This window comes from Amblyomma mixtum, chromosome 1 (genome assembly GCF_055824585.1).
Source record: "Amblyomma mixtum isolate Tamu chromosome 1, ASM5582458v1, whole genome shotgun sequence".
NCBI classification, from domain to species: Eukaryota; Metazoa; Arthropoda; class Arachnida; order Ixodida; family Ixodidae; genus Amblyomma; species Amblyomma mixtum.
Genome location: NC_143012.1, coordinates 66980808 through 67006745, shown reverse-complemented (window position 1 = coordinate 67006745; position 25938 = coordinate 66980808). Strand labels below are relative to the sequence as shown.

The 25938-nt window shown below is 46.3% G+C and overlaps 1 protein-coding gene across 1 annotated transcript; it reads right to left on the bottom strand.

Annotated features, from left to right (window-relative positions):
- Positions 1–1615: 1615 nt before the first annotated feature.
- Positions 1616–12284, bottom strand: LOC149366587 (uncharacterized). Its single transcript, XM_089571460.1, has 3 exons — positions 12054–12284; positions 5246–5467; positions 1616–1801 (listed from the first exon to the last, which is right to left on the bottom strand). Exons 1-3 carry the CDS (start codon positions 12282–12284, stop codon positions 1616–1618), a joined length of 639 nt encoding a protein of 212 aa, XP_089427586.1.
- Between the last annotated feature and the right edge of the window lie 13654 nt (positions 12285–25938).

The window sequence follows — 25938 nt, the reverse complement described above, 5'->3', positions numbered from 1 at the left end:
GTGACGGCTAGGGGTCCCACGGCGACGGCGCGAGGTGGAGGCCGGCTCTCTCATCCGATGTCACGTGGTGTGACGTCACGGTGTCACGTGGTTTCACGGCTAGGGGTCCCACGGCGACGGCGTGAGTGGTAGCTCTAGCAATATGCTTCGCATAAAAAAAAAACGAGTATATATACACCTCACTTCCTTCGGACAGGAGAGACTTTACCCATTATCTGTCTGCTCCAATCGAAACCAATTCCATTCATAGCAAAATTACGATACTCAACGCTGTGAAAATCAGTGGTATTATGAAAATCATTTCTTGACGGCAGTGGAAGAAATCTACTCACCGGTGATGGGTCTTCGTTGCGCTCTCCACCGCCCACACAGGCTGCTGGTTGCTGCGGCCAGGTTGTAAAAGTTTTATTGGAAAAAAGGAACTTGACCCGCCGCGGTGGCTCAGTGGTTAAGGCGCTCTCTACCGAGCAGGAGTACCCGGTTTCGAACCCGACCGCGGCGGCCGCGTTTCGATGTAGGCAAAGCGCAACAGGCACCCGTGTGCTGTGCGATGTCAGTGCACGTTAAGACCCCCAGGTGGTCGAAATTATTCGGTGCGACGAAAAACCTACTCTATATCACATCACATGGGCCTGCCAAAACATAGACATCGTCCCCAAAATACAAAACCCGAGTGCGGAGCAATGGGAGACTCTGCTGTCCAGCGACCGCTGTGAACACCATCAAGGTCTGGTACAGCGAGCTCAACGGGCGGCAGTGGCCAGAGGAGCCCTGGACTGAGGGCAACTGACCATTGATTACAGGTGCACGACTTCGACAGAGAAGGCTCCTGGGGATAGAACCAAGACGTCTCTGAAGATGCCCCCAAACCGCAGGAAAAACCATAAGTGAAAATAATGTTTTCCCTTCGTTCCTTCTTAGAGCACTCCACTATGGCACCTCCTTCAGTCTCTCGTTTATCCCTTCCTTTACGGCGTGGTTGATGTGTCCACCGACGTGTGTGAGACAGATACTGCGCCATTTCCTTTCCTCAAAAACCAATTTATTTTAACTGATAATGAGTGTCCCAGTGCTCATTTTCCCAGCGAAGCCCATTGTTGCGAAAGCACTGGCTGTTGCCATCAAACGACGGAAGCGGTAGAAAATGGGTCTTGTGTGCGAGGTGTCTATTTATTTATTTATTTACAGAATAGTGCAGACCGAATCGGCCTAAGCAGGAGAGGGCCCATACATTTGTTATATTAAGTACTATGCCTTAGGTGTCAAGTGTACGAAGTGTCAAGTTAATATGCGTGAAGTTACACTAAATTCGCGTTAATCTGTCCTCAATATTGTCGTATATGTATTCTCGAATTCTAGGTGCATAAGTGTGGATCTCGCGTTACAATTTAGAGCGAGAAGCTACTGCAGAGTTGGTCTCCATAGCTTGCAGCCCCGGGCAGCTAAGCCTACCAATGATCCCGGACAATACTCAGAAACGCTGCGTCCTTGGTCATAGCACACAGTACCCCAATGTTAACCTAACAACTTAACAACTTAACAAACATTTCCCACTGGGACACGTCACTCCCGGTTCGCATCACCGAGGAGGGCTGCACTAGAGGGAGCGCAGTTATCAATCAGGTCCCGTCTCTGCGATGGTCTGGAGCAGTGGCGCCTCCATGTCTGTATCCGTGCACACCTTGCGGGGATCATCGTCCAGGAAGACGTCGAACACCGCCACGGGTGCCTCGCCCATGCCGTCATCGTACGACCTCTGCATGCGATGCTTCAGCTCTTGAGGTCCAGCCAGAGCTGCCGCCTGCAACCACAGAGCAGTCCATCAAAGACAGCCTGCAGAAACATTGAGCGAAAAGTGTCTCTCTCCATCCATAACACACGTAAAGATGCCCGACCACACGCTGCGAGCGCAGTCATGGCGTAATTACTGAATATCTTCAGCAAGGCGGAAATTCGGGTGAGTTGGTAAGTATTCATGATTTTGTTCACAGCGCAACAAAAACGGGAAAGACGAAAGGGTGACACAAACAAGCGCTGACTATCAACTAGTTTTTATTGAAGAACGAAAGGCGTATATATACAAATATTAAAACACTTATGAAGAACACAGAAGTTATCTGGAAGGCCCGTGGGAGTTTAGTAACCTCAATTTCCTCTCAGATAAAGCAATTTAAGGGCTGCTGATGCACAAAGTAATTTTCTGGTGAATATGAAAGGCCTCCATTATCTCGCGTGTGACTTTTCTTACTCTATCTTACTTTGCTCTAATGCTACCCTAGTAGTAGTGAGTAGTGCGACCCCGATTACTTGCTGTATCTGGGGCCCAGTGCCACAGCCCTGATATATTCCTACAGGGCAGAACAATATATTGTAGAACAAGATTTTGACGCAGCTCCAATCTCGTTCCCAATAAGCGAGCGTTCGTTATAACAGCGGGCGTTATAATTTGGCTACATAATGTAACGTTCAACAGTCTGGGAAGGAAAGACCAGTTTACAATAACGGCGAGGCGCAGGAAACGGTAAATGAATGTGTCTACTTGGGGCAGTCATACTGGTGAACAGCGCAAAAAAGGCCAGGCTGTTCACCAGTATGAATGCATACCAACTCGCCCAGATCTCAGCCTTACCTGGGGCAGGTGCGGCCAGATATTCGGATGATGACAGGGAAATAATTTAGAATAATAAAAGTGAGGTGGCGCGCATTTTGCAGGTACTGCCTTATCACGAATAGCAATTTACTCACATCTCTGAAGAGAAATTTTATAACAGCTCTATTCTACCGATAGGCACCTATGGGGCAGAAACGTGGATGCTTGCGAAGGGCGTTCAGCTTAAAACTGAAGACAACGCAGCGATGTATGGAGAGGAAAATTACTGGCGTAACGCTAAGTGACAGGAAGAGAACAGAGTGGGTGAGGAAACAAAAGCGGGTTATTTCCATTCCAGCCGAAATCAAGAAGAAGCGGGACTGGGCAGGGTATTCAGTGCGAAGGCAAGATAACCAATGCTCAATAAGGATAGCGGACTGCATTCTCAGAGAAGGCAAGCGTAGCAGAGAGCAGCAGAAAGTTAGGTGGATGGATGAGTTTACGATGTTTGGTGGAATAACTCAGCCGTGGCTGCCACAGCATAGGGTTAATTGGAGATATATCGGATAGGCTTTTGGCCTCCAGTAGACGCAGTCAGGTTCATGATGAAGAAACCCAGATAATGCTTGGTGCCCTGCTCCCATGGCCAGATAATGATTAGCCGACGCTCTAGGTCCAGCAAGTTGCCCAACACCGTCAGCTGGCCCACGTGCTCTTCTGGAAGCAGCATGGCACTGATGCGCACCGCCACAAGCTTTGCCGTGGACAAATTGAGACTACAAAAACGGTGACCAAGTCTAGGACACCGTGTTTAGGGACACCAGTACCACGTCTAGACTTTTTCGAGAGCCTGCTCTGGCGCTACTTTGGCCTTACAAAGTGCCATGGCGTGTCAGTGATGTTAAATGTGAAGTCCTTCCAGAGCGAGCAGCGCAGCCTAGACGGCGGCATTCCTGTTCTGACATCGCACCTGTTGTGCGTCTCAAGACATGCATACGTGGTAGCGGCAAGCGAGTTCTAGTCGTCGCGAACTTCAGTTATGACTGATCGCTCATTTTTCTATGTGTCTTGTTTGTTTCGCTTTTGAATGTCGGCTTGGCTTCGAGGCTCTCCGCATCACGGCAATGCCCTTTTTTTCGATAGGGCGAAGAGTAATGCGACCTAGTATAGTCACATGGTGCATAGCTGACCCAGAAGACCGTGATGTAGCGCTAGCACTATCGCGTCTCGGCCGCCACCATTACCATTTCCCTTGCGTGGCTCCAGGTATTGGTGCTAAATCATTACTATAGGCGTACCAACCCCGAACAACAACCGGTTTGGTTTGGTTTTGGTTTTATGGGGTTTAACGTCCCAAAGCGACCAAGGCTATGAGAGACGCCGTAGTGAAGGGCTCCGGAAATTTAGACCACCTGGGGTTCTTTAACGTGGACTGACATCGCACAGTACACGGGCCTCGAGAATTTCGCCTCCAAAGAAATTCAACCACCGCGGCCGGGATCGAACCCGCGTCTTTCGGGTCAGCAGCCGAGCACCATAACCACTGAGTCACCGCGGCGGGGACGAACACCAAACTTGTCGAACAACAACCTTGTAATATTGTTTTGTCATGCGCTACTCGGTTTGCAGTCGATGGGAGGAATCTCGGGTAAGTTCGGAGCGGCGTCGTGCCAGCTGTAACCAATCAGAGGAGAGCGTCGCGCCACCTAAGTCGCGTAACCTGGTGGTGTCGTCACAACCTGCCCATATGATTTTTAAGCAAGCTGTCACCTTGGCTCATCATCATCAGCCTGACTGCGCCCACTGCAGGGCAAAGGCCTCTTCCATGTCTCTGCAATTAACCCTGTCTTTTTGCAGCTGCAGCCCCCTCCGTATCCCCGCAAACTTCTTAATCTCATCTGCCCACCTAACTTTCTGCCACCCCCTGCTACGCTTCGGATTACATGCCCTGCCCAAGCCTATTTCTTCCTCTTGATTTCGACAAGAATGTCATTAACCCGCGTTTGCTCCCTCACCCATTATGGCTGCAGATGCTAGTGGCAATTATATTAATCATCGCCCGCTAGAGGTTGCTCGGAAAGAGCAACATAGGTCGCATGGTAGCGCTGGGCTCCCATCGCAGAATAACCACGCAACACTTGACGCTGAACCACTGCGCTAGGAGTGGTATGGGGACTCTCGGCGATCTGTGAATAAGTTGAGAAAGGCCAATACTGCATATATGCGCATTAACCGACTGAAGCTATCACGTCATACCCTTAAGGCGGAGCGTAAGTGTCTCCTTCAATTGAAGAATGACACGTCTACTCGGTTTAACTGCACTAAGCCTCTACCACTTTTTAAGCACGTAATTCTAACAAGCGCATAATAAAAAACTGAAAACGGTTTGGTTTGGTTTGGTTTATGGGGGTTTAACGTCGCAAAGCAACTCAGGCTATGAGGGACGCCGTAGGGAAGGGCTGCAGAAATTTCGACCACCTGGAGTTCTTCAACGTGCACTGACAACGCACAGTACACGGGCCTCTATAATTTCGCCTCCATCGAAATTCAGCCGAGCGAGTGAATTACGCAGCTGGCCTGCAGACACGGACGGTGGCGTGGTGCGGTCTTTTATAGCAGCCAGGGTTAAACGCATGCACTGTCAGTATCACCCACCTCCTGAAGAACGCCGTCATTTTGGCTGAGAGTGCTCTTGCCCTTCACCACCCGGCACTCTTCATCGGCATCCTGATCCTCGGCCGACAGCTTGCACACGTCCTTGTAGCTTGTCTTGCCCCACATGATTTCTCTCCCGTTGAAGACAGAGGAGATGCGCACAGTGGGCGCTAGGTATTGCACTTCCGTCTCGTGCGCCAGATGGTAGATGTCGGCGCCCACCTGGAAAGGAAAACAAGGTTCACATAGCGGACTCGCGCCAGCATGCAAAAGCCCACCTTAGGTGTTTTTTTCGACTGAGGAGTGGTCAAAACGCCAAACATTATAAATTCAACAGGATAGCTAAGCGGGCGAGGTGGTGATACATTATGCAAAAAACAGCGGAAACAAACAGGGACGAAAGGAAGAATACACAGGAACAAGCGCTGACTCTCAACTAAAGCTTAATCACAGGAAACACGCTTATAAAAGGAAACAGAAAACAATAAACACCAAAACCATAACGCACGTGCTACTAAGTGATATCCAGATATGCAGCCTCACAGTCACGCAGGAGCAGGGATGGTTCGCTGACACACTGTCTTGCTTTCTTTGCCATATTATACGCCTCGATGATTTCCCTGGTAATTGGTCGGGGTGTTTGCACAAAATGTCAGTACAATGCAAGGACGGAAAACAGGATTGACTCTCTCGGCAATGATCAACTAGATCAGTGGAGCGATTAGATTCTAATGAATTGAGATGTTCTCCGAGTCGTGTGTCAATACAACGTCCCGTTTGCCCTATGTATATCTGACCACAGGACAGGGGGATTTTATAAACTACCCTTTTGGAGCACGGCACAAATCTTTTAGCGTGTTTAACACCACAACACGCTACAGATTTCTTGGGATTGCGGGACTTATTTTCTACCGCTGAACAAATTTTATTGAGCTTATTAATGGCCACCTCAACGTCACAAAAACCACATCAACTTCATACCCATGGGCCACATTTTTAAGACCATGAGAAAGGCGATGTACGTACATATGGAAGGACTGCGAACTTTTTTCCTTTCTGTTCTGTCTGTGAAGACGGCAGCATAGCCGGCGTGTTAAGCTTTTTAATTATTTTATTGCAACCCAAAGTGATAAGCTCAGCCGGATAACCTGCTTCCCTAAGTCTCTTAGCCTGATTATCGAAGCTTTGTTGCATAGTATGGTGACAAGATTTTGACAACGCAGATGACAAGGATGAAACAACATTTCCATATTTCACTACCTTAGAATGATGCGACTTATAGTTCAGCAGCGGTTTATTGTTCCTGTGTATTCTTCCTTTCGTCCCCGTTTGTTCGCGCTGTTTTTTGCAAAACATTATAACTTTGATATGTACTGAAATATTCGCTGTTGATCACCCTCAACATGGTAGCGAAAATTGGAAGGGACGCCTAAGCTCCTCCTAAAGGGTATTGTGCGATCGCTAATGCCCATTGCCCATATATGCAGAAGTGGGCATTCTCTACTTAACATTCTAAATCCCTGGGAGTCCTCACGCCTCTCCTGACGCAGTGGCGCAGCGGTTAAGCTATGCGCCTCTGCCCTGCGACGGCAGGAGCTGCCACCGGCAGGGCTTGTGCGGTTGCCCTTCCCAGCAACCTCTCTCGAACAATCATTAAATTAAATGCCACTTGTCATGTTGCGCAGTTTGCTCACAATCCGGTGGCCAGGTTGTGATGACGTCACAAGGTCACGTGACCTAGCTGGCCCACCTACCTCCTAGATTGCTTCTCTGAACATTTTTTGGGAAGTTTTCCCTTGCGGTCAACGACGTCGGCGACACCGCCGGATTTTCTCCGACACGAACTCCCAAACGCTATTGAGTTGAAGGTGCACTGAAGAGGAATCTGAACTCGTCTTCTTGCTGCGGGAACTCAGTCTACAGGTTCCCAGTATTCTTAGAAACATCGAATTATTGCCCTGTGCGGCCGGTTTCCCTAATTAAATCGGATTAACGTCCGGCTCCCACCTTTTTTTTTGGAAATCCCCGCATTCGCTGGGAGGAGTCGACCAACGCATGGAGTGCCTTTCATTCAATCTCGTGGCGACTTCGCTTTCGCTTTTATTTTGTTTCTTTAGGTTTCCGTGAATAAATAGATCTAGTCAGAGACTGCATAGGTGCAAATTGGGCCCACGGAAATAAAAATACACGTGGCCTCATTGCTTTCGCCGATCACTACGTATCACTGCGCCGATGGCAAAGCGGCAAGCCGCCACGGGACTGGGTGAAAGCTTGGTCGACTCCTCCCACCGTTTGCGGGGAATTCAAAAAAAAAAAGGCGGGAGCCCGATGTTAATTGGATTTAAATTAGGGAAATCGGCCGCACAGGGCAATAATTCGCAGTTTCTAACAAGGTTCGGAACGTGTAGATGGAGTTCCAGCGGCAAAAATAAGAGTTCAGATTCCTCTTCAGTGCACCTTTAATATAAAAATACTGCCTACTTAAACCATGCATTCTAGTTCCTACCAACAGTGTCCGTCTAACATTGGACACACTAATTCCCGCGGCGTCCTCTTTGCAGCTCCTTCTAAGTTTTACCAGAAAGTTTACCGCCTTACAATGCGTTGCCTACTTTTTTGGGTGCAGGATCTTCCTCGAGGAATGGGCTGGACGGCTAATAAAGTTGCACTATTTGAAAGCCTATTTCAGCGTCACACTTCATTGATTCAGGCCACCCGCGGTGTAAATCATAGGATTTGAAAGTTTATGAGTTAAACTCATTAGAAATTCAAAGGAACCTATCTCTCCTTTTGATGGGCTCATTTTGGATTTCTTTTTTGTTTTGTTTGCTTTGCTGTGCTATACACTGGCGCCATTAATGCCTAACCATTTTTTTTTGCTTGTTAGTAACTTATTATGAACGTTAGTAACTTGTGAATTTCAAAGGTCTTCTCTTTATATCATTTTATACTACATGCTTTCTGTAATTTAATTCCTTGCAGCATGCTATCGTTGATTTTTTTACCCGTATGTATTTCTCCATTATTGTATCGTTTATCCATTATTGTATCTTTGTGTTCTCTTTATTGTGCATAGTGCCATTTCTTAGAGGATACAGACCCCGTCAAGACAAATTTGTTTGGCTTTTTGTCTGCACTCCTCTCATCTGTACATGTATAGATGCAAATAAAACTTGAATTAAAAATAGTGTGGGGTATTTTTCACACTCTAGTGCACTTTTTTCCTTTGTACGTGAGCATTACTGTTTTTCTCCGGAGGCAACGGCAGATGCACACCGCAACCTCCTTACACAACGCTTACACAATCAACTCAGCTTCAACCGGATATATGGGAAGACCCTGTCGTTTAATTCCTCTGCATTACCTAGAGCAATAAAACTCTGGAATGATCTTCCTGACAACATAATCTCTTTCATTGATCCTGGTGAGTTTAAAAAACATCTATGTATACATTTATTGTCATAGTGATGTTCGAAATGTACAACAGTTTCATTTGTTCTTAACGTTGTTTTCCCATTTACCACTTCTGTTACCCCTGGTTGCTTTTTTTTTCTCCTGTTCGTGTTTCGCTTTTTTTTCCCCTCTGTTTTCGTGTCTGATGTTATTTTCTCCGTTTTGTATAAATTTCGTGTTCCTTTCTTGTACTTTGACTTGTACCGCGTTCTTGTACCGATATTACGGTTTTTTCCATCTGTATATACCTTTTTTTCGATTTGCCCCCCTCACACAATGCTCTTCGGAGCCTGTGAGGTACTAATAAATAAATAAATAAGGCTGGCCTCCCACGCTTGACGAGCACGGATGCCCTTCCGTTTGTGATAGAAACACAAGTTGAAGCTTTTATTTGAAAGAGGAATGCATTTACTTTTAAAAATAAACCTGTAACATGGATAATTTTCATTTTCTTCTTCTTTTTTTTTAGAGCGGCCTTCTAAATAACTATTCCCTGGTGCAAAAACGACTCAGCATTTCTCGAGGTTAACATTTCACTGAAACGGTTTTTGGACAAGTAGTTTATCTAATAAACTGCCCCCCCCCCAAAAAAAAAAAAAAAAACCTTCAATTGGTCATTTCTACCCGTTTAAATTATATTTTCCCTCCACAGTCCTTGAATCACAAAGTTACGAATAAATGCTCTGAACGATGCTCTGAGAACAGCACTGTTGCTGGAGCGTCCTGCGAGACAGGTAATAGGTCTATTTACAGATTGCATGTACCGTGGTTACTGAAAAGGGCATCATCATCATCCGCGCGGGACAAAAGCGGGTTAATGACATCCTAGTTGAAATCAAGAGGAAGAAATGGGCAGGGCATCTAATGCGAAGACCAGATAACCGATGGTCCTTAAGGGTAACGGAATGGATTCCAAGAGAAGATAAACGTAGCAGGGGGCGGCAGAAAGTTAAGTGGGCGGTTGAGATTAAAAAGTTTGCGGGGATACTGTGGTCGCAACTGGCAAAGGACAGGGTTAATTGGAGAGACATGGGAGAGGCCTTTGCCCTGCAGTGGGTGTAGTCAGACTGATGATGATGCTGATGATGAATACTTTCGCCTCGTACACAGTGAAAGTTAGTGACCCATAGGCAGGGATAGAGGCAGAGGTAAGGCCTTTCAGTTTCCAGACCACTGCGACGGGACCACACCACAGTGATGAAGGCCCATTCTGCGAGCGGTTCACCACTTGAGATGTCGAGCACCGGGGATAGGGAGCAATTGTACTCATCGAAAAAGAAAAGACAGTGAGTGTAAGGTGACTATGGGGATTGATCCCCAAGCCTCCCACATGCGAGCCAGAGGCTCTCTTCGCTTAAGCTACCGCTGCGGTTGCGGATTGGATTTTTACAGCTGTTGGTACAGCCTTTGCGAAAAGTGAAGAGGCAAGGTGTTTAGTTGTATCAAGTAGTGTACGTCTAAAAAATGTTTACACTCTTCCTGGTGCAACGCTTTTCCAGGGATGCTAACAGCTATTGATGGGCTTCGTGAACATCTTATTGGTGTTCGTGAGCACCCTTATTGTATTAGGGCGCTCGCAAACGCCCTCAAACGACGGTATCGCTGGGACAAGGCCATTACATCTTTAAAACCTTATGGTGTTGGGTGCTAACGAACACCCTGAAAATGGTTTATGAGACAATATAAGGGTGTTTATGAACATAACGAAGTGTGTTAGCCCTAGAACGCTTTAGGGCAGGGGTTCTCAAACTGGGTTCCGCGAAACACAGGGGTTCCGCGGGCTGTCTTCTTGTGTTCCGCGAGGACCCTCACCGGCCCTGACCCGGCAGCTGATATGAGACTGGCTCTGACTGCTACTGAGCCACGCTTTGACTTGCTCTCAAAAGGGAAGCAGTACCACCCATTGCATTAGTATTTGTATTAATCTGTGCAATAAACATTTAACTTTTGCAACTCTCTCTTTGCAAAAATGCACTCGACAACATTGCTGGTAAGTGAAAGCGGGGGGGGGGGGGGGGTTTCCTTGGAACTTATTGAAGGCTTTTGGGGTTCTTCCAAGCAAAAAAGTTTGAGAACCCCTGCTTTAGGACATAATTTTTTAAACCTGGAAGGATGTCAAAGCTTCACAGTGTAAAGAGCTTAAGTAGTTTCCATGAAAGTCCTAACTTTTCGAAAGGCGACGAATACAGCTCATTTCACCTTCACGAAGTTCCGGAGGCTGATGATGATGATGATGACGGATTTTTATGGCGCAGGGGCATCTGCGGCCAAAGAACGCCAAGGCACAATTTCCCTTCTGCTCAAGGTGGGGTCCAGGACCCATTTTCCAAGCATTTCGCCCTATATAAGCCGAGCACCAGGCCAGGGGAAAGCTTGTACCCATTGTATGACCGGCGGGTACCCGGCGGCACTGGGGATCGAACTCCGCACCTTTCGCATGTTAGGCGGGTGCTCAGACCACTAGACACCACTACGGTGACAGCGGTGACAGAATTAGCCTGAGACTACTCTGCAGAAACACATCTATTGATATCTAAATCTTGAGACTATTCTGCAGAACACCTCTTGATCTCTAAACCTTGAGACTATTCTGCAGAAACTCATCCCCTGATGTCTAAATCTTAAGACTATTCTGGAGAAACACATCTCTTGATGTCTAAATCTCGAGACTACTCTGCAGAAACACATCTCTTGATGTCTAAATCTTGAGTCTATTCTGGTGAAACACATCTCTTGCTCTCTAAATCTTGAGACTACTCTGCAGAAACACATCTCTTGCTCTCTAAATCTTGAGACTACTCTGCAGAAACACATCTCTTGCTCTCTAAATCTTGAGACTACTCTGCAGAAACACATCTCTTGCTCTCTAAATCTTGAGACTACTCTGCAGAAACACATCTCTTGCTCTCTAAATCTTGAGACTACTCTGCAGAAACACATCTCTTGATGTCTAAATCTTGAGTCTATTCTGGTGAAACACATCTCTTGCTCTCTAAATCTTGAGACTACTCTGCAGAAACACATCTCTTGCTCTCTAAATCTTGAGACTACTCTGCAGAAACACATCTCTTGACGCCTAAATGTTGAGACTGTTTTGCAGAAACACATCTCATGATACCTAAATCTTGAGACTGCTCTGCAGAAACACATTTCTTTATGCCTAAATCTTGAGACTACTCTGCAGAAACACATCTTCATGCCTAAATCTTGATACTATTCTGCAGAAACCCATCTCTTGATCTCTAAATCTTGAGACTACTTTGCAGAAACATCCCTTGATTTCTAAATCTTTAGACTACTCTGCAGAAACACATCTTTTGATCTCTAAATCTTGTGCATGTGCTGTATGACGCACCGAAATGCTGTAGGCAAACTTGCGGAGCGTCTCGTCGTCGCCTCCAGGCTCCACGAACTGGTCCCTGATGTGGCGGAAGGCTGCCGCTGCCAGGAGCCGTTCGCCGGTGCATGCCACCACTTCCGGCCGGCGGAGCTTGTGCGTCGCCACGACCACGTATTGCAATTGCGGAAGCATCAGCCGCAAGTGGTAAAATCCCAGTAGTTTGAGCAGCGGCGGCACCGTGAACATCAGCTTGTATTTCGTCATAAAGGAAGCAAACTTTTCCAGAAATACGCTCGTTTGATTCTCGCCTAAGTTACTGGTGCAGCGGTCTCCGGGTCGGTTCCAGTCGAGATTGATGCCCTACGCGTGTGCAAATAAGAGAACAGAGTGAAGTCGGCTCACATTGAAAGCGATGAACAATCAGTTGCTGTCGCTCTAACGTCAGCTTGATTTGATTTGAATTATTTTCCATTTAAAGCAAATGGTGGAAACTGAGACAAAAGTGGCATAAAACAGCTTGAAAGCCCCCAGTCCCAGTACATTGTCAGCATCAGAGGCATAATGGAAATGAAAAGCCCAAATGTTAAGCTACCACAAGCCTACTGCTGTCTAAACAATCGGTACCGTTTAAATATTGTAGGCTGGCTTATGGGGTTTAACGTCCCAAAGCGACTCACACTATGAGGGAAGCCGTAGTGAAGGACTCCGGAAATTTCGACCACCTGGGGTTCTTCAACGTGCACTGACATCGCACAGCACACGGGCTTCTAGGATTTCCCCACCATCGAAATTCGGCAGCCACGGCCGGGATCGAGCCCGCGTCTTTTGGGTCAACAGCCGAGCCCATAGCCACTAAGCCACTGCGACGACTGCGTACGAATGATGTATAACCTGTTAAAGTTACTTCAGTATCCTTTGGTTAACAATGAGAAATTCTTCATAGGCGCTAACCATGCGAAAAACGGTGCACTTAAGCCAAAACATCGTTTATCGCCTAGTTGCCGCATTGTGGAAAAACTTTGACGCTAGAACGACTGTGTCTGCAGTCATAAACTTATGAAGCTTATGTGGATTGATGTGGGAAAAGCGGCTGTGTGACATGTTAAATTATCTTAATCTTTCAACTTACGAAATGGTTTGTGGTAAGTGTTTTATAACCTCTCTGGCTGCAACTTTTACTGCTGTCAAAGTGGCCGTTGCAAAAGTGTATGCTTGAACGACCATCGTAAATTGCTTACCATTCTTTAAGAGCGTTTTCTAACTTATAAGAAAATGTGGTAAATGTTACTGTTACCCACTCTTCCGCGAAACCAATGTGATAGGCAAGTATCATGAAGAGCGCATGGGAGAATTTCTTGAAGCGATAGCTACACTCTGAACCAATGTGATAGGCAAGTATCATGAAGAGCGCATGGGAGAATTTCTTGAAGCGATAGCTACATTCTGAACCAATGTGATAGGCAAGTATCATGAAGAGCGCATGGGAGAATTTCTTGAAGCGATAGCTACACTCTGAACCAATGTGATAGGCAAGTATCATGAAGAGCGCATGGGAGAATTTCTTGAAGCGATAGGTAAACTCTGAACCAATGTGATATGCAAGTATCATGAAGAGCGCATGGGAGAATTTCTTGAAGCGATAGCTACACTCTGAACCAATGTGATAGGCAAGTATCATGAAGAGCGCATGGGAGAATTTCTTGAAGCGAGAGCTACACTCTGAACCAATGTGATAGGCAAGTATCATGAAGAGCGCATGGGAGAATTTCTTGAAGCGATAGCTACACTCTGAACCAATGTGATAGGCAAGTATCATGAAGAGCGCATGGGAGAATTTCTTGAAGCGATAGCTACACTCTGAACCAATGTGATAGGCAAGTATCATGAAGAGCGCATGGGAGAATTTCTTGAAGCGATAGCTACACTCTGAACCAATGTGATAGGCAAGTATCATGAAGAGCGCATGGGAGAATTTCTTGAAGCGATAGCTACACTCTGAACCAATGTGATAGGCAAGTATCATGAAGAGCGCATGGGAGAATTTCTTGAAGCGATAGCTACACTCTGAACCAATGTGATAGGCAAGTATCATGAAGAGCGCATGGGAGAATTTCTTGAAGCGATAGCTACACTCTGAACCAATGTGATAGGCAAGTATCATGAAGAGCGCATGGGAGAATTTCTTGAAGCGATAGCTACACTCTGAACCAATGTGATAGGCAAGTATCATGAAGAGCGCATGGGAGAATTTCTTGAAGCGATAGCTACACTCTGAACCAATGTGATAGGCAAATATCATGAAGAGCGCATGGGAGAATTTCTTGAAGCGATAGCTACACTCTGAACCAATGTGATAGGCAAGTATCATGAAGAGCGCATGGGAGAATTTCTTGAAGCGATAGCTACACTCTGAACCAATGTGATAGGCAAGTATCATGAAGAGCGCATGGGAGAATTTCTTGAAGCGATAGCTACACTCTGAACCAATGTGATAGGCAAGTATCATGAAGAGCGCATGGGAGAATTTCTTGAAGCGATAGCTACACTCTGAACCAATGTGATAGGCAAGTATCATGAAGAGCGCATGGGAGAATTTCTTGAAGCGATAGGTAAACTCTGAACCAATGTGATATGCAAGTATCATGAAGAGCGCATGGGAGAATTTCTTGAAGCGATAGCTACACTCTGAACCAATGTGATAGGCAAGTATCATGAAGAGCGCATGGGAGAATTTCTTGAAGCGATAGCTACACTCTGAACCAATGTGATAGGCAAGTATCATGAAGAGCGCATGGGAGAATTTCTTGAAGCGATAGCTACACTCTGAACCAATGTGATAGGCAAGTATCATGAAGAGCGCATGGGAGAATTTCTTGAAGCGATAGCTACACTCTGAACCAATGTGATAGGCAAGTATCATGAAGAGCGCATGGGAGAATTTCTTGAAGCGATAGCTACACTCTGAACCAATGTGATAGGCAAGTATCATGAAGAGCGCATGGGAGAATTTCTTGAAGCGATAGCTACACTCTGAACCAATGTGATAGGCAAGTATCATGAAGAGCGCATGGGAGAATTTCTTGAAGCGATAGCTACACTCTGAACCAATGTGATAGGCAAGTATCATGAAGAGCGCATGGGAGAATTTCTTGAAGCGATAGCTACACTCTGAACCAATGTGATAGGCAAGTATCATGAAGAGCGCATGGGAGAATTTCTTGAAGCGATAGCTACACTCTGAACCAATGTGATAGGCAAGTATCATGAAGAGCGCATGGGAGAATTTCTTGAAGCGATAGCTACACTCTGAACCAATGTGATAGGCAAGTATCATGAAGAGCGCATGGGAGAATTTCTTGAAGCGATAGCTACACTCTGAACCAATGTGATAGGCAAGTATCATGAAGAGCGCATGGGAGAATTTCTTGAAGCGATAGCTACACTCTGAACCAATGTGATAGGCAAGTATCATGAAGAGCGCATGGGAGAATTTCTTGAAGCGATAGCTACACTCTGAACCAATGTGATAGGCAAGTATCATGAAGAGCGCATGGGAGAATTTCTTGAAGCGATAGCTACACTCTGAACCAATGTGATAGGCAAGTATCATGAAGAGCGCATGGGAGAATTTCTTGAAGCGATAGCTACACTCTGAACCAATGTGATAGGCAAGTATCATGAAGAGCGCATGGGAGAATTTCTTGAAGCGATAGCTACACTCTGAACCAATGTGATAGGCAAGTATCATGAAGAGCGCATGGGAGAATTTCTTGAAGCGATAGCTACACTCTGAACCAATGTGATAGGCAAGTATCATGAAGAGCGCATGGGAGAATTTCTTGAAGCGATAGCTACACTCTGAACCAATGTGATAGGCAAGTATCATGAAGAGCGCATGGGAGAATTTCTTGAAGCGATAGCTACACTCTGAACCAATGTGATAGGCAAGTATCATGAAGAGCGCATGGGAGAATTTCTTGAAGCGATAGCTACACTCTGAACCAATGTGATAGGCAAGTATCATGAAGAGCGCATGGGAGAATTTCTTGAAGCGATAGCTACACTCTGAACCAATGTGATAGGCAAGTATCATGAAGAGCGCATGGGAGAATTTCTTGAAGCGATAGCTACACTCTGAACCAATGTGATAGGCAAGTATCATGAAGAGCGCATGGGAGAATTTCTTGAAGCGATAGCTACACTCTGAACCAATGTGATAGGCAAGTATCATGAAGAGCGCATGGGAGAATTTCTTGAAGCGAGAGCTACACTCTGAACCAATGTGATAGGCAAGTATCATGAAGAGCGCATGGGAGAATTTCTTGAAGCGATAGCTACACTCTGAACCAATGTGATAGGCAAGTATCATGAAGAGCGCATGGGAGAATTTCTTGAAGCGATAGCTACACTCTGAACCAATGTGATAGGCAAGTATCATGAAGAGCGCATGGGAGAATTTCTTGAAGCGATAGCTACACTCTGAACCAATGTGATAGGCAAGTATCATGAAGAGCGCATGGGAGAATTTCTTGAAGCGATAGCTACACTCTGAACCAATGTGATAGGCAAGTATCATGAAGAGCGCATGGGAGAATTTCTTGAAGCGAGAGCTACACTCTGAACCAATGTGATAGGCAAGTATCATGAAGAGCGCATGGGAGAATTTCTTGAAGCGATAGCTACACTCTGAACCAATGTGATAGGCAAGTATCATGAAGAGCGCATGGGAGAATTTCTTGAAGCGATAGCTACACTCTGAACCAATGTGATAGGCAAGTATCATGAAGAGCGCATGGGAGAATTTCATGAAGCGATAGCTACACTCTGAACCAATGTGATATGCAAGTATCATGAAGAGCGCATGGGAGAATTTCTTGAAGCGAGAGCTACACTCTGAACCAATGTGATAGGCAAGTATCATGAAGAGCGCATGGGAGAATTTCTTGAAGCGATAGCTACACTCTGAACCAATGTGATAGGCAAGTATCATGAAGAGCGCATGGGAGAATTTCTTGAAGCGATAGCTACACTCTGAACCAATGTGATAGGCAAGTATCATGAAGAGCGCATGGGAGAATTTCTTGAAGCGATAGCTACACTCTGAACCAATGTGATAGGCAAGTATCATGAAGAGCGCATGGGAGAATTTCTTGAAGCGATAGCTACACTCTGAACCAATGTGATAGGCAAGTATCATGAAGAGCGCATGGGAGAATTTCTTGAAGCGAGAGCTACACTCTGAACCAATGTGATAGGCAAGTATCATGAAGAGCGCATGGGAGAATTTCTTGAAGCGATAGCTACACTCTGAACCAATGTGATAGGCAAGTATCATGAAGAGCGCATGGGAGAATTTCTTGAAGCGATAGCTACACTCTGAACCAATGTGATAGGCAAGTATCATGAAGAGCGCATGGGAGAATTTCATGAAGCGATAGCTACACTCTGAACCAATGTGATAGGCAAGTATCATGAAGAGCGCATGGGAGAATTTCTTGAAGCGATAGCTACACTCTGAACCAATGTGATAGGCAAGTATCATGAAGAGCGCATGGGAGAATTTCTTGAAGCGAGAGCTACACTCTGAACCAATGTGATAGGCAAGTATCATGAAGAGCGCATGGGAGAATTTCTTGAAGCGATAGCTACACTCTGAACCAATGTGATAGGCAAGTATCATGAAGAGTGCATGGGAGAATTTCTTGAAGCGATAGCTACACTCTGAACCAATGTGATAGGCAAGTATCATGAAGAGCGCATGGGAGAATTTCTTGAAGCGATAGCTACACTCTGAACCAATGTGATAGGCAAGTATCATGAAGAGCGCATGGGAGAATTTCTTGAAGCGATAGCTACACTCTGAACCAATGTGATAGGCAAGTATCATGAAGAGCGCATGGGAGAATTTCTTGAAGCGATAGCTACACTCTGAACCAATATGATAGGCAAGTATCATGAAGAGCGCATGGGAGAATTTCTTGAAGCGATAGCTACACTCTGAACCAATGTGATAGGCAAGTATCATGAAGAGCGCATGGGAGAATTTCTTGAAGCGATAGCTACACTCTGAACCAATGTGATAGGCAAGTATCATGAAGAGCGCATGGGAGAATTTCTTGAAGCGATAGCTACACTCTGAACCAATGTGATAGGCAAGTATCATGAAGCGCGCATGGGAGAATTTCTTGAAGCGATAGCTACACTCTGCTGGGTATAGACGGGATCGCCGTGTGTGCAACATGACCTTCGGGAGAGCTGCGGGGGCTCTGGTCTGACGCCACGACAAACCGGGAGGGGGGGGGACTGGAGAGCCATATACCGGTCTGAAATTTGGGTGGATTTACGTTACTGCTAGAGAGCAACCTAAGAGGCAGGTGGATCGCGTAGGTCACGTGAGCTTACGGCGTCATCACAGCCTGCCAAGTGAGCAAACGGCTGCCTACCTTGACAAGTGGCAGTTATTGGTCTCTCGGGGACAGCAACCGGGGCCGCATAATGCCCACCGCTGTGAGCACCTGCCGTCTCAGGGCAGTGGCGCATCGCTCAACCGCTGCACCACTGCGCCAGGAGGGGTATGAGGACTCCCAGGGGTCTATGAATGTAGAGTATGACCTTCTGCATGAATGGGGATTAACCGATTAAGCTATTACGTCATACCCTTGAGGAAGAGCTTAAGTGTTCCCTCAAATTTTTTTCTGTCGCAAGTGCTGGGAATATCCGCGTTAGCCACCCATCAATCCCTTTGACTACAATCCAGCAAGCGTATCATGCGACTCCACTTCAGTATATACCCAGTGTGGATACGTTCGTCCATACGTTATATATTTATGCTTTATATATTTTTACCTTTTTTTTACTTCCACCTTCTGAATGTAACGCATGCTGCCCTGCCGCCGGGTTTGTATGTTCTTAGAGGGCATATAATAACGCGACTGCGTTTAGGGCTTCGCGTGCCTCGGGAAAGCCGGCGTCGGCGTAATTGGCCGTCAGCGAAAAATCCACTAAAAATTCCCAGGGGAGCTACCTTGCGCGCAGGCGGCTCACCTTGGTCGCGCCAACTTTTGACGTCATCACAACCTGGGGTACATTCTTTGTATGTGCCTATTGCAAGACGCACAACTAGGTTTTTCGTGGAGCTGCAGCGGTGGCTCAACGGTTAAGGCGCTCGTCTACCGAGCCAGAGTACCCGGGTTGCGTGTTCGCCAAATGCAGCCGGTACAGCCAGCGATGACAGCGCCGCCCACCGGCAGGTAGCAGCCACATTAAGGCTGGTTATAAATATTCATTTAGAGCGACGGCTTGACATCGCCGCTATGGCGCAGTGGATTAGAGGCACGTGTTGCGTATGGAAGGTCGGCCGTTCGACTCCGCTCTCTGTAATGTAATTTTATTGTTTTTTAATTTCATTTTTTTTCCATTTTTTCCCTTTTAGGTCGCAAATCGTGATGCTTAGTGGCATATAACGCCGTTTAAGAGGATTTATTAACCCTTTTAGGTAAGCCGTTGTGACAATCTTCAGTCACCGTGATCAATTCACCGTGGTTTCAAGCCTTGTGGCTGTACAGGCTGCAGTTGGCGAATACGCACCCGTGTTCGAACCCGACCGCGGCGGCCGCGTTTCGATGGGGGCGAAACGCAAAAGGCGCCCGTGTGCTGTGCGATGTCAGTGCAGGTTAAAGATCCCCAGGTGGTAGAAATTTCCGGAGCCCTCCACTACGGCACCTCTTTCTCTCTTTCTCCTTTCACTCCCTCCTTCTTCCTTTCCCTTATGGCAATAACGGTGTAAAGTAGCCCCCTATTTTCTCGCCTGTTGACGAGTGAGCACTCTAAAACTGCATGCCACTTGCCTGAACGTCACTAATGCCAGGAAAAACATCGAGTAACCTGGGCAGTATTTTCGGCTTGCGCATCAGTTCCATGATTGCGTAGCTGTCGCTCCGTGACCCGCCGATGGTCAGGTAGACGGGAATGCTCCGATTGCGGTGGCGGCGTCCGGCTGACTGCACGAGTTGCCCGAGCGCCTCTGCGGCTCGACCACTGTCCATCCTGTACTGAGGCTGGTTTCCGGCTCCAATGGCCACAGAGTAGTAGACCATTGCTGTGCAGTAGCGATTGGGGATAGCCTTAAGGCTGTAGTAGAAGCCGTTGCTGGATGGTCGCTCGAAGGTGTACCTGCGGTAGCAAGAAATGAAAGCGCGTGTCATATAGAGCCCGCAAGTCCCGGTCATTACTGCAGGAAAGGTATTGCAAAAACAAGACTTTATGCCTACGTTTAACCGCATTTCAGGTTTTACCTGAGAAGCAGTGAGAACCAGGTTAAAAGTGCTGGTTGCGAGGCTAACGCCTTTGTTTTACTTCCCAGTTTGTAATATTCGCCATCCTGAAGTGTGGTATATCGCTAAATGCAGAAACCATTATGGACTTCAAATATGGAAACTTCTATTGCCCACACTTATAAATCGCATATTAAATGAAACTAACATATCATCAAAAGAACTAAAGGCATAAAATTTGTCAATTCATGCTTGTTTGTGTCATATTGTTGTTATATTATTTGTTGTCATTGATGTATTTAATTCATGCTTGTTTATTCATATTGTTATTTTATTTGGTGTCATTGATTTACTCAATTCATGCTTGTTTGTGTCATATTGTTGTTATATTATTTAGTTTCTTTGTTTGTTCTGCATAGGCGCTAAAGGTGCGTGCTGCCGCCTGTATCAGGGAGCCAGGGCCTAGTCAGGCCTATCGCCTTTTGCTTTGGCTTCCCCTTTCATTTTTGGAAGAAAATAAACACCAAACCAAATCAAACCAAACTGCGTACAGTGTTTGTTTAATGATGTGATACAGTGACTTCTTTTTTTCTTTCTTTCTTTATCTTATAATTCCCTGTTCCAGCATTGTTGCATAACTCATGCATATGTTCGTCCTAGTGCGTTGTACTTCCTTAGCCGCACGCTTCTATGCTTCCCCGTATGCTAGGGGGTCAGGGCTCTTCAAGCTATCCTCACAGCCTTTACCTGCCCTAGCGCTCCTCGTAACATTTGTTGGGGAATAAATTTGATTTGATTTATTTGGATGGTGAACACAGCATCCATAAGAGGTATTTACGCTGGAGGATGACGCAAAGTAATACGATTCGTGCAATGGGGACCTCCGAATTTGATCCGGGCCATTGACAAAATGCACTGATGCATAGGTGGCGCGGCACATGCTACTGTGCGGTGATCCAATGCTCCCCTTCTCTTTCTCGCAGTTATATAACTGCGAGAAACTGCGGTTATACCTGCGGTTAACTGCGGTTATACCGCAGTTAACTGCGGTATAACCGCAGTTAAACTCTGCCTTACTTTTTCTCACTGCCATTGCGTAGCTTTTTGAAGCGGATTCTGGTGTGGGCTAGTTGGTTCATGCTTGATAAACAGATTCACACAGCGCTACGGAACGAGGACACAAGGAACACAAAAAACACAGGACGGGCGCTGACTACCAACTATTTATTGCGCGAAAAAACCGGCGCAGATTTATACTATTTTTCTGGACCACGTGATACACTGTCAGCCACGGGACACAGCGAAGGAACGAATCACACGCTTGGGGAGTCCTAACACAGCTCAAAAGAACTCATGTAATGTGCATGCACTATCAAACTACAGCATTACTAAACTAATGATAAAAGGACTAACAGATAAAAGATGTGCATGACCCAGCTACAGCCTTTGACATCTACAGCTCAGATAGGCAGGAAAATAAAGAGTTGGTAGTCAGCGGCCGATCTGTGTTTTTCGTGTTCCTTCTGTCCTCGTTCCGCAGCGCTGTGAGAATCTGTTTAGTAGCTTTTTTCTCTGCAGTTTTCGGTTTGTTTCTACCTTAACGACTTGTTACCGGTATCAGGAGGCTGCGCTAGAATAGAACATACTTCCGCAAGCCTAGTGTGAGCCTTTGCTTACTTGGCAATCGCGTTAAATCTTTCATCCGAAGACCGAGACCAAATCCAGGCCTCTGCGACCGACTTAGATCAAGGAGCACGAAAAGACGCGCGTTTGTTGCGATTTGTCAGAGCACACAAAATAATCCAAGGCTGTTAAAATAATGAGAAGTCCTCCATTAAGGATTCTCTCGTCGCCTATGCACAGCTGCCGGGCGTTAAATCCCATGCAATTTCCCATTGTGAAGTTATAGGGGCCGGTGTGGTTTGCCTAATTTGTCAATCCCTTGGTATCGGCCGAAGTGCACTAGGACGTTCAGGGTGGCCAAGCATCGCCTGTCTTGCACAAGAGCGCTTATCGATCGTACTAGAGCGCAGTTATAGGCCGTTGACTAATTCAATAACTAGCGATATTTCGCGCTGATAAAGAGGCGAAAAGCCAATGAATCAAGGTACTCACTTGGCGTCTACAACACAGATAACCGGCCTGTGCTGGGGCTTAAGTGTGCTGGTGGTGGAAATGGAGATCTCGGGCGGCATTTGTAAGCTTGAATCTTGAGTTGGAGGCTGCGCGTAAACGCATACAGGCACAACTCCCATCTCGTCCTCGTTGTAAGCGTCTTCCTGCAGTGTGGAAATTGATGCCCCAGCAATATGCACAATGTCAGAAGCTCTCACGCAAGGAGTGCACCCCATATATACGCAAACTTAGGAGGGTAGATGTGTAGGCCAGTTGGTGAGACATGAAGGAGCTAAACACCGCAGCGGACACGGGACAGAGAAAGAAGACGACTTCTTCGTGTCGTCTTCTTTCTCTGTCCCGTGTCCGCTGCGGTGTTTAGCTCCTTCATCTATACGCAACTTACTGTGCCGAGCAGCTCAGCCTGCTAGGCCTTCCTACATGACCTGGAATATTGAAGTGGCGTTACGATGCAATAAGCAACGATGGCTAATCATAGCCGCACGATCCTCCAATATTAGATTTAAGGTAAACAACAGTTGTCTCGGACGACTGGCTGTGATACCCTCCTGCATTAAGTTGCAATCCACATTGCAAGGCTGTTTCTTGGGCTAGTTGGTTGCTCATAATTTGAACGAATACGTGAGCGCGCACAAAGACGGGGATATGAGAAAGACAAAGGACATAGCGCTGTGTCCCGTGTCCCTTTGGTGTCCCCGCCTTCCTGCGCGCTTACGTTTTCAACCTTACTGAGTTGAACTGCAATGAATTTTTTATAGCGTAACCAATACTGCGCCAGGTTTCGAGCCGTCGCGTAGCTCCCGGCGTTGGCCACGGTTGACCTTCAGCCGCAGCGAGGTCAAGCAGATGGAGCGCCGTTGCCATAGCAACCGTTTCAGCCGCGCTCCACCAGGTGGCAGGACCGCTACTACTTAAAAAAAAAACTGTATCGTGGCTAGGAATCGAACCAGGGCCTTCGGCATGTGAGGCGGAGGCGCTACCACTCCGCCACGAAGGCTCGGTGTGTGAGCAGGAATAAAGGCTCATGTAGTGAATGCATAGGCCTCATAAATAGAATTAAAAAAATAGCAATAAGAAAAATAAAAATAAGAAAAGGAGCAAAAACTACAAATACAAACGAAAAAAGAAAATAAACAGAAATAAAAAATAAAATTAAAACAAAGTAAAATATGACCAATACAAAAATAAAACACAACAATACTGCGCCAGGTTTCGAGCCGTCGCGTAGCTCCCGGCGGTGGCCACGGTTGACCTTCAGCCGCAGCGAGGTCAAGCAGATGGAGCGCCGTTGCCATAGCAACCGTTTCAGCCGTGCTCCACCAGGTGGCAGGACCGCTACTACTTAAAAAAAAAACTGTATCGTGGCTAGGAATCGAACCAGGGCCTTCGGCATGTGAGGCGGAGACGCTACCACTCCGCCACGAAGGCTCGGTGTGTGAGCACGAATAAAGGCTCATGTAGTGAATGCATAGGCCTCATAAATAGAATTAAAAAAATAGCAATAAGAAAAATAAAAATAAGAAAAGGAGCAAAAACTACAAATACAAACGAAAAAAGAAAATAAACAGAAATAAAAAATAAAATTAAAACAAAGTAAAATATGACCAATACAAAAATAAAACACAACAATACTGCGCCAGGTTTCGAGCCGTCGCGTAGCTCCCGGCGGTGGCCACGGTTGACCTTCAGCCGCAGCGAGGTCAAGCAGATGGAGCGCCGTTGCCATAGCAACCGTTTCAGCCGCGCTCCACCAGGTGGCAGGACCGCTACTACTTAAAAAAAAACTGTATCGTGGCTAGGAATCGAACCAGGGCCTTCGGCATGTGAGGCGGAGGCGCTACCACTCCGCCACGAAGGCTCGGTGTGTGAGCACGAATAAAGGCTCATGTAGTGAATGCATAGGCCTCATAAATAGAATTAAAAAAATAGCAATAAGAAAAATAAAAATAAGAAAAGGAGCAAAAACTACAAATACAAACGAAAAAAGAAAATAAACAGAAATAAAAAATAAAATTAAAACAAAGTAAAATATGACCAATACAAAAATAAAACACAACAATACTGCGCCAGGTTTCGAGCCGTCGCGTAGCTCCCGGCGGTGGCCACGGTTGACCTTCAGCCGCAGCGAGGTCAAGCAGATGGAGCGCCGTTGCCATAGCAACCGTTTCAGCCGCGCTCCACCAGGTGGCAGGACCGCTACTACTTAAAAAAAAACTGTATCGTGGCTAGGAATCGAACCAGGGCCTTCGGCATGTGAGGCGGAGGCGCTACCACTCCGCCACGAAGGCTCGGTGTGTGAGCAGGAATAAAGGCTCATGTAGTGAATGCATAGGCCTCATAAATAGAATTAAAAAAATCGCAATAGGAAAAATAAAAATAAGAAAAGGAGCAAAAACTACAAATACAAACGAAAAAAGAAAATAAACAGAAATAAAAAATAAAATTAAAACAAAGTAAAATATGACCAATACAAAAATAAAACACAACAATACTGCGCCAGGTTTCGAGCCGTCGCGTAGCTCCCGGCGGTGGCCACGGTTGACCTTCAGCCGCAGCGAGGTCAAGCAGATGGAGCGCCGTTGCCATAGCAACCGTTTCAGCCGCGCTCCACCAGGTGGCAGGACCGCTACTACTTAAAAAAAAAAACTGTATCGTGGCTAGGAATCGAACCAGGGCCTTCGGCATGTGAGGCGGAGGCGCTACCACTCCGCCACGAAGGCTCGGTGTGTGAGCACGAATAAAGGCTCATGTAGTGAATGCATAGGCCTCATAAATAGAATTAAAAAAATAGCAATAAGAAAAATAAAAATAAGAAAAGGAGCAAAAACTACAAATACAAACGAAAAAAGAAAATAAACAGAAATAAAAAATAAAATTAAAACAAAGTAAAATATGACCAATACAAAAATAAAACACAACAATACTGCGCCAGGTTTCGAGCCGTCGCGTAGCTCCCGGCGGTGGCCACGGTTGACCTTCAGCCGCAGCGAGGTCAAGCAGATGGAGCGCCGTTGCCATAGCAACCGTTCCAGCCGCGCTGCACCAGGCTCCACGCTGCTTACGCAACTTGCCCGGTTTAACCAGAGCTAAACCTCAGCTAATTTGTTGGTCGCTACAAAAAAAAAGTTGCTTTTATGAGACTAACACACGAATCCGAGATGTCTTATATCTGTGTTATAGATGTGTTAATTAACCTAACGCTCTAAGTGCTATGCACGAGTTACCTGTATTAAGGCATGCGAAATCACGTCAAAGCCATTTCTCCCATCACCTTGAGGGCAATGCGTTGAATCCAGGAATAAAAGCCGCCATTACACTGTAAACACGGATACGCTTATATGAGAGTAAAAAGGGAGCCCAGTTCACTCCCTTTTATAAAAGGCAGTGGGTTAGAGGGCAGCTTGCTTCATTTTCACTCCTTTCTGTTGACAGTGTACTAGAGGAACACGTGGTCCGGAGACTTTTGACCCCGACTGTACCTAAGAGCATGG